Genomic DNA, 17,180 nt, shown 5'->3' on the forward strand with positions numbered 1-17,180 from the left:
GAGCGACCCTGACCCTGGGTGGGAGGAGAAGGCTTAGGCAGGTCCACGTGCCCTTTATTTACATGTCCTTTTCTTTAAAAAAAAAAAATATATACAAAAAAAAGCCAAAACATTTCAGGTTGTTATCGCTGCCCGCCATCATGGCGCCGCCCCGCGGGGGGGCGCTGCTCCCCCTCCGGCGTTGCCCGGCATGGGGGGGGGGTTCCGACTGCGCAGGCGCGGCGGCGGGGGCAGGGGCGGAGCGAGCGGGCGCGGGAAACGCGCTCGCGGGCGGGAGCGGGGCCAGGCCGCGCGGCGCCGCAGGTAGGGGCGGGGGGCGCGCGGCGGCCGTTGCGCGGCCGTTGGCGGCGGTTGGGCCGTGAGGTGAGCGGCGCGGCGCCTCGCGGCGTTCTCTTCAAGGAGCCATGAAGGTGATCACGTGCGAAATAGCGTGGCATAACAAGGAGCCCGTGTACAGCTTAGACTTCCAGCGCGGAGCCGACGGGAAGATCAACCGGCTGGCCTCGGCCGGCGTCGACACGGCCGTCCGCGTGAGTAGCGCCTCGGGCTGGCGGCGGGTCGGCGTCGGCAGGCGTTGGGAGTCCCGACCTCAGCCTCCTGAGGGTCGCCGCTGAGAATATCAGGTGGCTGAGGAGCGTAAGCCCCAGGAGATGTGTCTGTGAGATGCGCCGTTGCAAAGCCAGATGGCTGTTTAATGTCTTAAAAACTCCTGGTGCACATTGTTCCTGTCAGTCAGTAATCGGTTTTTTAAAAGCCTTAGGCCTGGGAAAGCTTTGGGCAGATGAGTGCACTGAGGGAGCGACGTTCTTTTTAAATGCATCTTAGTCATCTCCTTAAATAAAGTTAATGGACTAGAGAGGCACAGTTTTCTTTTTGCCTCCTTTTTTTTTGGAACTAAAACTGAAACAGAACAGGTTCCCATCACTGCTGGGCTGTTCATTTCCCTGTGCATCTCTTCAGTATCCAGGCATGGTGGTTTGCCATTTAAAAAAAATAATAATAATTAAAAAAAAAAAAAAAAACTTCTTTGAGCCTCTCTGTGCTCTTTGGTAAGGAACTCCCACACAAAGAATTCACACAGGTTTTCTGCTATGTGAGAATGTATCCATCTGTCAGTCTTGAATAGTTCTACCTTTTAAATATCTTTTGAGTCTGCTTATGTTTTGTAAGTCTTCACTCATCTGATATATTTGAAAAAGAAATAAAATATTGTAATGAGGTCTCACTACAGATGCAATAAGCAGGTAAAGAGAAATAAGAAGGTTTTCTTTTTGTTATTATTACTGCTGCATTTTCTTAATGGAGAAATATTCTGGTTTATCAGAGGATCTGAGATGCAAAGATCAGACTTACCCTTTCAATCTGGACTTGGATTGCATCCACATTTTCTTTTTCCTGTAGAGATAAGGAGAATTTTTTTTTGACTGTTACTATTTGTGGTTGTTACTGTAATCCCATAATATTAAAACCACCATCTATAGAAACGTCAAATTCACTTGAAGGTGGAGGTTGTTCATGAAAGATGAGAGAATGATGCCATGTGTTTGATTGTTTTTTAAATTTATTGGAAATATTTGGTAATATATTTCGTCAGACTAAAATAATACTGCAATATAATTACAGCTGTAGCTTGTAGAGGGAAAAACGTGCTATTGCAGCTTTAGCTGTCAGTTTCAGATAATAAGTTCAGAATGACTGCCCAAGGAGTAAATTGTGAATTCTTGTAGTGATGAAGACAGCTTACATCTTGTTTCTGAAAACTACCTGTAATGCTTTTGTAACTAGATATGGAAGGTGGAAAAAGGACCGGATGGAAAAGCTATTGTGGAATTCTTGTCCAACCTCGCCCGCCATACCAAAGCAGTAAATGTTGTGCGCTTCTCTCCCAGCGGTGAGATCCTAGCATCTGGTGGAGATGGTGAGTGATAATGCATAAAGAAGCTGTTAGGGCGTCTGGTGAGTGGAGAGGGGAAATGAACATGGGGGGTTGTTCATACTTGTCTCGCACTTCTAGCTGTGGAGTCCTGGGTGCCCTCTGACTGTAGTTGGGAAAGGCTTGTCATGCAGTTCCTAAATAACTTGTCACTGTCTGTGTGTCTGAGAGGATGTATTCCAGATATAAAATAATTGCTGTCCTTGTTTCAGAGGTGGGGAGACTGAGTATATTGCCTAGTGTCATACTGAGGTGCTGTGGCAGAATCTGTAAATTTAGCCCTGTCCCTTCAGGGCCATGTGGGTTCTTCAGTCGCAGTAGGGACAGTGTTAGGTGGGTGGGTGCTCTGTGAGACAGAGCTGAGTGTTAACCTACCTCAGTGGAAGATTTTCAAAAACCTGAGGTGCAGAACCATAGCCAGCTCTAACCAGAAGTAAATTGAAGATTAGGTGCTTAACTCTCACTTTCTTCCTGGGCGTCTCTATTCTTTTTATTAGCATTACATAAAAAATATCTAGATGAAAATCAGTAGCTCACATGGAGGGTAAAGCAGTGTCTTGTTTTTCATCACAAATTAAGGCTTGGTTTTCATGTGTCATACCTGAGATAACTGTAATGTTAAACTAAATGTAACGTATTAACAAAACAATGAGTGGAAAAGAAAGCTTCATAGTATTTCTTCTACAGATGCTGTTATTTTGTTGTGGAAGCTGAATGATAGCAAAGAACTGGAACCACTAGCTTTTCAGGATGAAGACGAAGCACAGCTCAACAAAGAGAATTGGACAGTTGTTAAAACTTTAAGGTAGTTCAATATTTTTTAGCTTGCTTTCTGTTCTGGGTTTTTGATTCTGCAGTGGCTTTTGTTGTGGTACGGTCTTCTGCTCAGTGTATTTAGAACTTCAATACTCTCTAAGATTTGCTTACTCCAGTGTTCATCCTTTTATCATCTTTTTATCACCTTTTCTTTTGATTCAGTGCTGACCTGCATCCTCTTAGTTAAGGCATTTATGTGACATAATTGACATGACAACTGATGTGCTCTGAAACTGGTTCCTGTGATTTGCAGTCACTTATTTAACGTGTGTGTATGTATATATACATACATAGTTTTGTTTATTAGCTTTATAGTGGAAATTTTGGTCATTATTAAAGCAATAAATGTCAGTAGTTGAAAGCGTTGACTGAAATTTGCCAGACAGTAGCTGTGAAGCTAGAACTGTCTTTTTTATAGTCGAAAAAGTAGTTCTTTTTAATAGTTAAAAATCTACTATATTATAGTTTCAAACTATTCAGTCATTCATAAAATATACACACTGGGCCTGTTTAGTCTAGATAAGTATTAGCTGATAGTGACTAAGGCATTAAACCAATGCTGGCAGTTGGAATATGTTCTGCTCTCACTTGGCAGAAGGTTGGAAGAAATAAAGTAGTTCTGCAGTACTTCTTGATGAGCAGTATTTATACCTGCTCCATTTTCTGTGTAGTACCTGTTAAAAATTTAGGTCTCTGTCTATACTGATGAAATTACTAAGAATTTACACTATTTTACAAAAAATAAGTATGCTATACATAACTGTTAAATTCCTTGCAACTGTTGAGGTTTATGTGCAAAGTTTCAGCCATGCTAGTGAAATTGCATGAAGCACCATCAGGATCCGTAGGAGCATCAAGCTCTTAAAGCAATCCAACAAAGCCAAACCCCCTTCCCTAAATTTAGCATTGCAAATTTTACGCTATTAAAAAATTAAAGCAATGACACTGTATGGCAAATCTTCAAACTACAAGCAATACAAATTGGTTTCGATGAAGTCCTTTTAGGTGGTTCTGAATATCTTACAATGTTCGTTCAGTTGCATCTAAATCAACCTTAATTTTTTGTATGTTACGCATCCTAGAACTATTCATTTGCAGATCTTTAGATATAAATTCAAAAGTGATTTCAAATGCAAGGTTTTTATTGTCTGTGGAAAAAAGGAACGCTTAAAAGGCAGGCTTATTTTGAGTAGCAGTAGGATGTGCTTTTAAAAACATTCTACCGCCTCCTAAAATACAGAAGTTTTTTAGAAGCTGAAAATCATGCTGTTCATTTTACTTCTGTGCTTTTTTTTATTTGGATCTCTGATTTTCTTTTTAACCTGAAATTGTACAAAACTGTTAATGTTTACATGTATCTATTCACCTTAATAATTGATTTCTTCTCTGTTGGCTTCTAGAGGCCACCTAGAAGATGTGTACGATATTTGTTGGACTTCTGATGGAAATTACATGGCATCTGCTTCTGTAGATAACACAGCAATAATGTGGGATGTCAATAAAGGTAAATGCTTTTTCTTATTTGTGGCTCCAGTACTGATGGAAGTGTCTTAGGGTATTTACCAAAATAGTTTAAAAATATTTTCTTTTTTTGTGAGAGAACAGCCCACTTAGTTGCTAAACTTGTGGAATTGTGAGGCAGATAGCTCAGCACATCAGGATACCCTCAGGCCCTCAAAGTGTGTGATGTCATCTCTTCACCTCAGGGGACTGGGAGAGCAGACAGCTCCCTTTTTCTTACCCCACGCTCCTATACAAGTGTCTTGTGTATTACTTGTTCACCTCCCCCCACGCCAACAAACACATAAAAGTTGACTGGTATCAAGTAACGAACTACCTCGGTCAAATCCAGAAAGAACATGTAGGATGTAGGCCGTTTCTTTTTGCAAGACGTGACACTTTCTTAGGCTCTGTTCAGCAAAAAAAAACTTTTTTTTTTCATTTTCATCCCACTGCCGTGGGATTGCTCATATTCTTCTCCAAGCCCAACTGTAGAAGTTCTGTTGGACCAGCCCAGAATACTTAGCACTCTGCAGTGTCCAGCCATGTATGTATGGGTGGTAGTAACCAATGAGGTTTGGTTGCTTGACAGTGGTTTGGTGTTTTCTTATTAGCAGTGCAATCATTACTTTCAGTTCTAATCTAATGTGGAAATACTTGACTTTCACTAGAGTTGAACTTTAATCTTGCATTTCTTATACTTAGTATCTAATTAAAAAAAAATAGCATCCAGGTTAATTTCTCAGTGCATGCACCCATGAAAGTATGAATGTTCTGCTGCTGACGGTTTTTCGTGTTCTTGGTTTGGATGCTTAATATCTCTCCCATTCTAACTATGTTCACATACACTCCTTTACCGTAAATACAAGAATGTTCAATTAAGTGTGTATGTGCAGGCAGATAGTGGTGAGATGTCTTGCATTTTGGACTGTTTGTAACAACTTTAAATGGACATATATATTCAAATTTTTACTAAAAAAAGCTGGATGCCCTTTTATGTTACTTACATAATATTTGTGTCATGTCTTCCCCTCTTGCTGTTTTTTTTTAGCATTAAGTTATTGCTGCAGAGGAGTTTTGTGTCTTCTAAGTGGAGACACAACTAATAAGTTAGAAGTAAGAAGCCGTTAATGGAAAATGTAGGCTTTGTGGTTGAAGTTGGAGGTACATGAAAGTAAAGAGCTTCAAGGAGAGCTTCTTATAATATTCAGGCTAAAAGCTTGCATGATTTATTTTTTTTTTAAAAAAAAGGCAGGAAGAAAATTAATAATAAAAATCCATAGGGCTGTTTAGTACAAAGACAACAGCACTGGCTTTAGAAATCCTACAGGCACAAACTGTTGGCAACTCTCAGGGCATCCTGGAGAAATACCATTACGTGCTCACTTTCTTCTTAGGCATGTGTCCTTGGTCACTGTCTGAGAACAAGGAGGCCAGAAGGACTTTGGGAATTACACAGCATGGCCTCAACTCATTGTGTAATCTTTTCAAAGAGCTGTTCCCTTGAAACAAAGCAACCCTATGATACTAGAAGAAACTCTGTCACTGTTATTTAAAACATAGTATTTCATGAGAATTTTCTGTAAATTTACCTCATCACAATGCTTTAGATTTGTGACATTCATGTTAGGTCTGAGAGTTCAAGCCTTTGAAAGATCTTCATGATACAGTGAGCTGTGGAAGAGCATGAGTTAGCACTGCTGTAGAGGTATTTCTGAAAGCTGGGTGTGTGGAAGCCATCAGTCAGCATGCATGCAGTATATTTTTTCAGTGCCTTCTCAGCAGAGTAGGTGAGTTTCCACAGCCCCAGAGAGCAGCGCCTGGTGATCTAGCCCCAGCTGAAAGTTGTGTTTTAGTGCTGGAATTTCTGGCTCTGTATTCAGCCAAAGTCAGTTAATTGTTGAGGAGTATTCTAGATGTTCATGAAACTTTTTTTCTAAATCAGAAAGGTTTTGAAATATACTCATCTGGTACATTTCATGCCTGAACCAAGCTGCTTGTCTGAGTTAGTTTGTAGGGAACAAGCCTTAAATTAGCATGTACCAATTGGCTGCATTTATGTCTAGAATCTGTTGTATGTCTAGAATATTTCTGTTTCCAACATTCTTGTCAGATACCATCAAAATAAGGTTGTTTTAAAAAAAAAAAAATGTTTACATTTTAAAACATCTTGCCTTGTTTTATTTCTGAAATGAAGAAATGTTTTTAAAACTCGTTTGAATTCAGAATTTGGAAACTGTTTGTAATTTCAGGGCAGAAGGTTTCAATATTAAATGAACACAAGAGTTATGTCCAAGGAATAACCTGGGATCCTCTAGGCCAGTACATTGCAACTCTGAGTTGTGATAGGTGAGCTGTTGGTCTAAGTGTTTTGCCTTAGAGTTCTTGAGATAAATGTGACTTCTATTTATGTTTAGACTGTTGTCTAAGAAGGTTGATGTGAAAGCAACATGATAATTGAGTTAACTTTTTGCTTGTGGTAAATGATTCCTGAGGTTTGAGTGTCTTTTCTAAATGGCAAGTAAGCTTATATAACCTTTTTTAGAAAATTGTCTTCAGGAAAAAAGCTTTCATGATATTAGTCATTAGAGATACCAGATACATCTTAAGAGGTTGCTGCGTTCTCTGGTAGTCAGTGAGCTAATAAGTCCACCCTTGTCAATGCATTTTCGAGAAAGATATAAACAGGTTAGGAAATCAGTTAAAAATATTTTTTTTCACTGATATATTTCTTTTGCCCTCTTGCTCCCTCCATCCCAAGCAGTTTTGTAAGTGATGTCATTGGGAAAGCAAACACACACTTCATAAACTTGGCCTTTGTCAGAACTTTGCAGTTCAACTTAAGCTGTCTAGGGCATGTGTGCTGCTCAGAAGGGGTCGCAGCTGGCTAATAAATGTGTTTCATTTGGCACCAGTTGCAAGGAAAATTATTGTAGTAGTGGAAAAGTAGTTTTGATTTAAGATTTGCAATAGACTCAGAAAAATGATGAGTTAATGGCTACTAGGTCATTATGAGCCTCTGTTTTTTGATGATCAGTTATGTGAAATTTGTGTGCTTCTATTAAAATGAACAGCAGTGAAACACAAACCAACGTAATCCAGTGAAGGCTTCAGTGGGTGTCTGAGCTGGCAGAAAGGACAGGATGGTGGGACCAGCAGTTGGATATGCTTTGGCTACCTGCTGTTTACTGAGATGAAGTCAGTGGAGCTCAAACCTTCTCTGTGGAGTTAGACTCTGGTTTTCATGTCTTCCAAAGGAAATTGAATAAAAGCCTAGAAATGTAACTAATTGTCTCTGAGGCTAGTTCCTATCCCACAGGAACATATTAGCTACTACAGTGCAGGTAGGAATGGCGTGGCTGTTCACTGTCCATTAATTCCCTTATTCCTCTATGAATGCATATAGAATCATATGATGGTACTTTACAAACCTCATTGAATTAAATAGTTGTCAGTGATTAATTGCTTGCTTAGCCATAAAGACGTCCTCCCTGGCGGTCTCATGAACAGAGTTATAATTATTGTGTGATTGTCATTTATTTTTGGCAGTCCTGACTGAAAAATGAGATGTTGTAACGCTGTATGAAACTTGAGGTGAAGGGAAGCTGGTTACAGCTAACTGTGCTCTCCACTATGTAGGGTTCTGCGGGTATACAACACGCAAACCAGGCGCGTAGCATTCAACGTTACCAAGATGCCACCTGGGTCAGGAGCTGAAGGAGAGGTACGTTGTGGTGCCGCTGATGGTACTGGAAAATATGCTGAGTGCTATTCTGTACGAGTTATTCTGTTCTCTGAAACTAAATGGGCAAATATTTGCCATTCAAGTCATCCACATATCAAATACTTTTGTCTGTATCTAACTTTCACATTTTATGAGTAGAGATTTCTTCAGGTTTCCTCTGTCATTGTAGAAGTGATTAACAAAGAACATTGCCTGCTGCTGTTGATCTCTTGCAAGTTCAGCTGAGTAAAGTAGTAACACAGCGTCTTTGGCTCTAAATGTTAAAAATGACATGGAAAAAATAGTATGATGAATTTTAAAAAGACTTAAAAGATGTCTGTCAGAGTGTAGCTGTACATTTATTTATGGATATGACATAGCATTAATCTTTTAAATTCAACAGCCTGAAATTTACAAAAAGGGGGTCTGATTTTTAAGAAAAATAGGATTAGAATTTCCTAAATTGTCACTAATTTTAAGAGAGAAACCAAATAATTTTTTTTTCCCCAAAATAATTCAAAGTAAAATAACACTTCAAAGCTAGCTATAGCCTTTTTAATTCCTTTTACTCCTTTTTATTTTGTTGTGAAATATTTGTAACAGTTTTATAGAGACTAAAGAACAGGCCTGAGAGAAGTCTCTTTGCTGTTATAGAAGCTTTCTTTAAATCTCTACTCCTAGAGTTAAAATTAAATGCCTAACGAACAGGTTTTTACACTGACTGTTACCTAATGTTGTTCTCCAGGTTATTACTACTTTTTGATTACTGGTCTAATGTGACTGCTCTTAGAGTGTTTTGATTAGCTGAAGAGGGATCAGGGTTATTTTTCTTAGCTGTGAAGAATTTATTGCAAAGGGAGAAAATTAGTTTGAAGGAATCATGGTTTTTAAAATATTTATCTTTTATTTTAAAAGCTCTGTGAGGTTGGACTGAACAACTAGATGACTTTTCGCACTTGGATTCCAGCTGACATATTCATGGCACTTCTTGCAACCATATTTTCAATGTTACAGGCTAGGAGCTATCGGATGTTTCATGATGACAGCATGAAGTCATTTTTCCGCAGACTCAGTTTTACTCCTGATGGCTCCTTATTACTCACTCCAGGTATGTAAGAACATGTAATGTGTATTATACTTTACTTTGAATGTGCATTAGGATTGCTTTCAAACTGCTAGGGGATGCTTATTTATTTGAATTGTGCTATTCCTCCTTAATCATCTTCCCGTTGAAGGAAATAAGAGACTCCACAATACTCGTTCATTAGCAATCCAGAGCCTCAAGCTTCTCTGGTGATAAAAGTTATATTTGTGGCATGTTTCTTAACTGAAACAAGTACACTGCAACAATACAGCTCTGTTGAAATAGAAATGAAGAATAATGAGTGGTTTCTTTTGACTGTCAGGTCTCTCATCATTTTTATCCTTTTTTAAAAACATTCTGCAGTCATAGTAGAAATAACATTGCAAGGAGGGGATCAGTTTGCCCATATAAGCACTGCTTTTATAGGTGTCTGGCATCATCAAATAGAAGCTTTGAGTGGGAAGAATATAAAGGAAACACAAACAGCATTAAATAAATATTTGGGATGCCTTTTTAAGTTGTATTCAGGTTGCACAGCTCTTGCCCAACTGACAAGTCTAATTCCTGAGAAGTAAAATGTTTATAGGCAGAAAGTGTGTATTCAGTACCTTTTTGACTTGATGAGTAATGTTTCGACCTCTGTTTTTGCAGCTGGCTGTGTTGAATCAGGAGAAAATGTAACAAACACCACGTATGTTTTCTCCAGAAACAATCTTAAAAGGTAGAGTTTAATAAGATCAAAATATCCTTTTATTAAAAAAAATAATAATCAAATGCTGTTTTCTGAAATACTTATTCTTCATAAAAGGCCTATGGGTCATCTGCCTTGTCCTGGAAAGGCAACTCTTGCTGTTCGCTGCTGCCCAGTCTACTTTGAGTTGAGACGAGCACTTAATAAAGGTACTGTAAATCCTTTGGGGGTTATGATTTTTACAGCAAACGTGTGAAAAGGCCAGTGTGGCTGCTTGTTTGTAGGCCATATGATTTTATTCCCTAGCCTTTTAACATTCCTTAAGGTGGTGTTGTACCACATCTTAGAAGCGGTTTCCTGATTCTAAGACCCTGAATTCACCTCAAGTACCTTCTGAATAGCTTTTGATATAGCGGATGAACTTATTACTTGTCCTTGTAGGTTACAGAAATACTGCTTAGTATTTTCCTTTTAATCATTTTCTGTGAACAAAAGTAAATAATTTGGCTTAGCACTAAATGAGCAACCCAGTGAAATTTTTTTTTTTAGTCCCAACTAACCACATCACAGAAATGCCACAGAGTTGGTGTAGTTTGCAACAACCATTGATGTTTATTCAAGGAAGTCAAACTTGAAGCAATGCTGGTGTTACTGGCCAGAACAGGAGTTCTGAGGGGGGGAAGAATGGTATGAAGTTGCATGAGAACTTACCTGGAGATTGAAGTATAGCCTTATTGCGAGCCCTGTGGGGCCAGGAATGTTTATGTTTTAAGAAGACCACTCTTGTTCTGGTGAAAAAGCAGAGCTTTTCTCATTTCAAGAAGGAGTGCAATAAAACCTGTTTCTTTAGAGAGTCATTTTATAGTATTCCTTGGAGGATTTAAAAAGTACCTATTCTTGTGTTCTGTATATCCATCATAATCTTAAGATCTATTGTAGTTCTGTGGTGCAAGGTAAGGAGACGAGGGTCTGCTGTCAGTCTCTGTAGCTCTCCTAAATGCACTGGTTAGTTTCTGCTGTACAATCCCTGAAAAGTGAAAATCAGAGATAGTCCACAAATCTGTAAACATAAGCACCTTACATGAACATTATGTTAATGTCTTGTTTTTTTCAGTGCATTGCTTCCCTGATCATGGAAGTGAACAGGAGGTCTGTATACTAGGGACTTCTGAAAATAGCTAGCTGGCGCACAGGTTTTGGTCAAGTCCAAATAATCTGTCTTTACAAAGAACTGATGTTGGAAGCCAAAGATGAGCTAGGAGCTGAATCCAAGATACCATGCGTGGAGCTAAATACATTGTGAATGAGTTGTTCAGAATGCCCTGGAAGTGTTCAAGGCCAGGCTGGATGGGGCTTTGAGCAACCTGGTCTTGTGGGAGGTGTCCCTACCCATTGCAGGGGGTTGGAACCAGATGCTCTTTAAGGTCCCATTCAACCCAAACCATTCTATGACTCTGTGAATATAATGTGATAGTATAAATTTATGGTGTCTTTGAAGTATTTCCTAAGGTTTGTTTGTTTTGACTTTAGTATTAAAGTGCATATAACTATGTTGAAGAATTTAAACTGGAAAATATGACAGACAAAACAAAATGTTAACAACTTGGATGAACTAAATTTCTGCTTACTTCTCTCTCTTAGGACAATGGAGGGCAATCTGTAGGCAATAGAAATGGTAGTGCATGACATTAAATTTTGTTTTATAGAAGTGCCATCTTCTCAGCCAGTATCATGATGAGTAATTATATCTTTGTTTGGGTTCATGACTAACTATTGTGTGTTTACTACCCTGCAGTGAATACAAGAGAAAATTCTCAGTGTTTTCATTTCTTTACGTTCTAGATGAAATTAGTCAGAAATCATCTCCTGCTCTGTTGAATTTGCCCTATCGATTGGTGTTTGCTGTTGCATCAGAAGATTCTGTGCTTTTTTATGATACTGAGCAGTCTTTCCCCTTTGGCTATGTTTCTAACATACATTATCACACCCTCAGTGACATTTCATGGTATGTAATTGTTAGATTCTTAAAAGTTGTTGTGATGGCGGGGAGAGGGGAGGTTGTCCTTCTTATACGCTGAGGCTCTGCACAACTTCCTGTGTCTTGCTTTATTTTTGTATTTCATTTATGATGCATCTTTGGTCACTGTCATTGCGATATCTGAACAGCAAGTCATCTCGTCTGCTGTGTAAACTGGAGAATTATGGTTCTTTGGTTGGGAAACAAGGTGCAAGCAGCCGAAGGACAAGTAGATAGCGTTGTACAGACAAATAGAAAATTTGTACAAATGCTAATGTAGTTGGGTGACTTTGGAAAGTACTCATTGTCCAGGTGGTGTTACTGGTAATAATGACGTTATTCAGAAGTTTCAAAGGTCATCTCTGCTCTCAAGTATCTGTGTCCTGGCCAAATTATGCTTTATCTGCACAGTTCTGCTTGGTGGTTCTTCATGTACTACTTCTAAGTAATTTATCTGGCTTGATGCAGGAATTCTGAACGGGAGCTGAAAATGGAAGCCAAGTCTTGCAATGAGGATAATCCCTTTGCTGGACTAGGCTTGTTACGCCTTTCTAGCCAGTATTCCTCATCTGAGGACAACGTGGAAGCCTCTATCAGAAGTTATAACTGATGCTCAGAAACTGAAAATCATTGTGTGTCGGGAGGAGGGGAGCAGAAGATAATAGGAAATCCTGTGGTTTTTATCAGTGGTTGATATTACTTGGTGAAATAAGTACCATGGGCCGGCCCATATGAGCACCACAGTGGTTCTGAGCCCAGGGATCTCTACTTAGCATGGGGATCTTAGCTAACAAGCTTAAACTGCTCTGCTGGTCTGAATGCTGGTCTGCTGGTCTAGACTTCAGCAATATTTCAGAAACTGTGGCTGAAGGGTTTCTGTACCTGCAATTGAACTGTGCCTGCTGAGATGAGTGCAGGTGCTAGCAGCAGCATAATACCACTGATCACAGACAAGGCCAGAGAGATAAGTCAGATGTGAAGGCCAGACTTGAAGATCTTTGGTTCATTTGAATTGCATGTATTTCACTTGAATGCATTTTTATTTAGAAGTATGCATATACTTGGGGAAGGGAAGAGGAACAGATGTGTGTTACACATGGAGGGGGGTGGGAGTTGAAGAAAAAAGTTTTAACATTTGCTCCTAATGGAAAAAAATCCGAATAGGTCCAGTGATGGAGCCTTTCTTGCAATTTCTTCCACGGATGGATACTGTTCATTTGTTACCTTTGAGAAAGATGAACTGGGAATACCACTGAAGGAGAAGCCTCAGATAAATGTCAAGACTCCTGGTGCAACAGAGAAGAAAGTGAAGAAGAGTCAGTGTCACAAAGCCATTTCCCCAGGCTCTAGGCTGACAGAGGGGACTCCTCCAAGCACTCCCACCCTCCAGCCTAAGACACTCACAGGTGCCAGTAAGGACTTGCCTTCCACACCTGCTGGCGTAAAAAATGTTCCAGTCTCATCTTCAGACGAGAGGAAAATGAGCCAGCCAGTCAGCCAGAGTACTAAAGTAAACCAGCCCAAGAGGATTACTCTCAACACTTTACAAGCATGGAGCAAGACGCCAAGGTGAGATTTATATTGCCGTTTGCAGTCATAAATCCGAAGGCCAAGACAAGCTGTGCTTGTGCTGCATTTAAAGGTTTGAGGTTTAGACATAAATTCCTAGCCTTGTGTCTTGGTGGTAGCTGTCTTGACGTGGAACTTCTTGTTCCAGTTGTATTGCAGCTAAAAGGTCAAAATGTCTCAAGTCCTAAACATACAGTTCTTGCATTTCTATCTAAAATATGAAGCAGTAGCAAAGTTAACCTGACTGTTAGACCTTGTCTGTGTCAGAGACCGTTGTCTGTTCTTTACATCCCATTTTCTGTTGAAAGATGGTGCCTGAAGCTTTCAGCTGACAGGAAATGCTATAAAAATTATAAGACCCTTCTGACAAGAAATACTTTTTGAAGTAAAAGAGTGTGGGACTTAATGTATTGATCGCATTTTTTTTCCTAAGGTGAAGATTTAGATGTTCTTAGATGTTTTTAAGCCTGTAATCAATGCATTGATTGCCAGACAGCCTGCAGTATAAAGATCCTGAGCTGGTAGGCCACAGTAAGGATGTATGGACAGCCTTTCAGTTAGGTAGATGTAGACCTTGTCAGCAAACAATGCTATTTTATAATTGAGGGAGTCTGAGGGTATTTCTCATAGGAATATATCAATTAGTAGGTGGCCAGGGAGAAAGAGGTGAATGAGAAAGCAGGTACTGGATTTCATCAACAATTGCATTAAAAATTCTTGGAGAAGTTGGTCACAGAATGATGGCTTTCTATACATCTGTGCTCATCTGTATGGGAACTAACAAGTGAAAAGGTTTTAAGTAGTTGAAAGTTCTGTCCGGAGGGCAGGGTGACTGATGGTGCAAATTAACCTGCATGGGTTTTTGAGAGAGAAGCTATATTTTTATCATATTAGCAAATTATGCTATGAATGTCATCTTGAAATAGCATGCGTGATGCTGCCTGTGGTATTTTTTATAGTCCAGTTAATCTTCTGCCACTCTTGTGCTTATTTTTAAGTGCTATCCAGAAGGCATTTAGCAGAAGAAAATAGAAAATCTGATGAGTGTGATGTAAAGAAATGACTTCTTTTTTTTTTTCCTCCACTGGAGAATTGTTAGTGGACTTCATAGGGCAAAAGAATTCCCTAGAGTTTTAACAGTCTAAAGTGTTAATGTGGACAAGGCTAGCAGAGGAATGGTAAGCTGTTGCAGTAGAACTAAAAGCCTTAACAGGTGTCAAGAAACAGGCTAAAATCCTTACCTTTGCAGACAGTCTTAACTTGAAAAAGATGAATGGCTGTATTTAAAGTACTTCTAAAAATGCCCTGCTCAGCATATAATAATAAGAAAAAAAATAGTAGCATACATCTAAACAACGTTAAATGATTCTATGTAAAGTATATGTTCAAATAAAGTGGAAGTGAAAGCTTTAAGTACTTGAACTATTTCTGCTCTTTTAAAGGAGAATAAACTTGATATCGCTGAAGCCAGATACACCAACCTCGACGTGTACAGATACAGTTCCTTTACCTCCTTCCTCAGAACAGGAACATGGTAAGCTTTTGTGGCTATTAGTATCCAGCAAAGATTTTTTCCAATCGATTTCTTCTGTTATGGACTTCTATTATAAGCTATAAAAATCAAATCAAGCACAAACCTAAAACTAATTGTAGATTCTAAAGCTTCTTTGTTGTCTGGGTGTGTTTGAAAGGTTCTTTTGACAGTATGAAGTGTGATGTTCTCACTAGAGTTTTCTCAGCTGCTCGTATATCACTACAGTTTAATAGTAATGGGAACATTAGCTGACAGTTGAAACACTAAAGAGTAAACTTGCTTGGACATTATGTCCTCCAGGTCATACAGGTAGGTTTTAAGGAGACATTCTGCCCTTGTACTTTGAGCATGTAATTGTTTCAGATGCTGGTCTCTCTCAAACCAGTTTCTTCATGAGTGCTTAATTGTTAGTGAATCCAGCAAGCCCATTCACTTACTTAATCTGACTTCACTGAGCTTAAATTACTTTCATATCTGCCTGTTTCAGAGAGGCAACCACCATCTGATGACAGTCTTCAAAATCCCCCAGCATCTAAACGTCCTAGAACAGAGGAAATGCCTCTTTCTACATCTGCTGAAGATCAAATCAGCTGCAAAACAAACAAATAACGGCTAATCTTTTAGTAGACCCTTCAGTTTGAAGGTGATGCAGCCGTATCTGAGAGCACATTTCTTTTTGCAAATGTTAAATCCTCAATTCCTGATTAAAGTACCATATGCACATTTGACATAGTGCTGTGAAGAAAGAAACTGGCAGTAGAAGACAGAGGTTTCAGGAATAAAATTTCTACTGGCAGTAGAAGACACAGGTTTCGGGCTTTGCAGAAGAGGAAATAGTTGTGAAGTGACTTCTAAGTGTACTTCTACTTCTTGAAGACAACATTCTTTAAGAAATGCAGCAGCTCAAGGAAATCATGAAAATCTGGTTATTGAAAAGCCGTACAGTAACCTAAGAGTTTCCATAAGAAGTCCTTAAGCTGACATTTATAAAGTATTAGTCTTCCAGCAGCCTGTCTGGCAAATGAGTAGAATTTCTAATGAATTAAATGAGTTCATAATGATTGGATGTGTCTTAAGAAAAAAAAAAAAGACAAAAAAAAAAAACTGAAACTTTCGTTCAGGCAGCTTGGCTTATACATTGTAGCAATGTGCAAAATAATTAACACTCTACAGTACATGTGGAATGGAAGCAGATGTTCACATGCTCTGAATGCAGCGGCATGCAATATGACTGAAACAAATCAGAACCTAAAACTGTGAGAAACAAGAAAGCAAAAGGAAGAAACCCTCTGAAGACCTGCTAAAAGCATTAAACAGTGGAAGACAGTTCGCAGTTGTCCAGCGTATATATTTACAAAAAGGTAGACATGAGATTTTCCTGAGGCAGCAGGATTTGAGTGTATACATTAAAATTACGTGAAAAGGTTTCCCTTTTTCTTTTTTCCAAATCTAACTCCTTTGACCAATAAAATATAATATAAACCCAGTGTATAATAAACTTTTTAAAGTTCATTTATTTAATACTTGCTTTATTTTTAAACAAAGACCTGCAAATTGAAAATGAGACCCAATTCTTCAAAAACCTACACTCACTTTTTTCTCCTGTGCAGACTAAGACTCTAGAAGTAGAACGCTCAACCACAGTAGTCTTAGTTCATTGCTAAATAACTTCTTTACTACTTCATTACTTTTGTTTAATATCAGGTACTTATTTTTAAGAAGATAATACTTAAAATGTGAATGGTTGTTCTAATTTATGATAACATGTAGAAATTTTTTAATAGAATTTTCTCTTGTGATTTAGCCCACACATATGATGCAAAGTTCTGAAATACATGGGAAGGGAAAGCTGTAATTAATAGTAAAGCTCTTTCACTTTCATTCTTCCTTGGATTTGGTTGATTTTAAGGTGTGCTTACTTTCTGACAGTTTCTAAGAAATTGGACAAGTACATTAGAGAAGCAGAAGTAGAAATGTATCAGAAGTGATTCACAAAAAATTCACAAGGAGGAAATACTAACAAACAACTATTCCAGAAAGAGAGCTTGGAGCAAATTGTGTGTAATCATAAGTGTAAATCTTAATTCAATGGAAATTAATAAGCAAAATGTTGTAGGAAACTAACTGTATCTTTGGTTTAAACTATTGAGATGAGGATGGAACTTCAGTAGACTTGACCAAACCTGTTTTTTCTTATAATGAGGAATATAAAGACTATTACCAAGCAAAGGTACATCTGAAATGTTTTTTTCTTCCCAAAAGTTTATAGATCAAAAATCTGTAGAGAAATCTGAATGGATAACTAAAGCAGA

General features: G+C 38.6%; 1 protein-coding gene across 1 annotated transcript; it reads left to right on the plus strand.

Annotated features, from left to right (window-relative positions):
- Positions 1-248: 248 nt before the first annotated feature.
- Positions 249-16,747, plus strand: CHAF1B (chromatin assembly factor 1 subunit B). Its single transcript, XM_035315746.1, has 13 exons — positions 249-530; positions 1,786-1,918; positions 2,621-2,738; positions 4,150-4,253; positions 6,502-6,598; positions 7,889-7,973; positions 8,988-9,081; positions 9,709-9,778; positions 9,866-9,957; positions 11,591-11,753; positions 12,930-13,334; positions 14,777-14,868; positions 15,356-16,747. The coding sequence occupies exons 1-13, from the start codon at positions 405-407 to the stop codon at positions 15,475-15,477; spliced, it is 1,701 nt and encodes a 566-aa protein (XP_035171637.1). The 5' UTR covers positions 249-404; the 3' UTR covers positions 15,478-16,747.
- The last annotated feature ends 433 nt before the right edge of the window (positions 16,748-17,180 follow it).

This window comes from Oxyura jamaicensis, chromosome 1 (assembly GCF_011077185.1).
Source record: "Oxyura jamaicensis isolate SHBP4307 breed ruddy duck chromosome 1, BPBGC_Ojam_1.0, whole genome shotgun sequence".
NCBI classification, from domain to species: Eukaryota; Metazoa; Chordata; class Aves; order Anseriformes; family Anatidae; genus Oxyura; species Oxyura jamaicensis.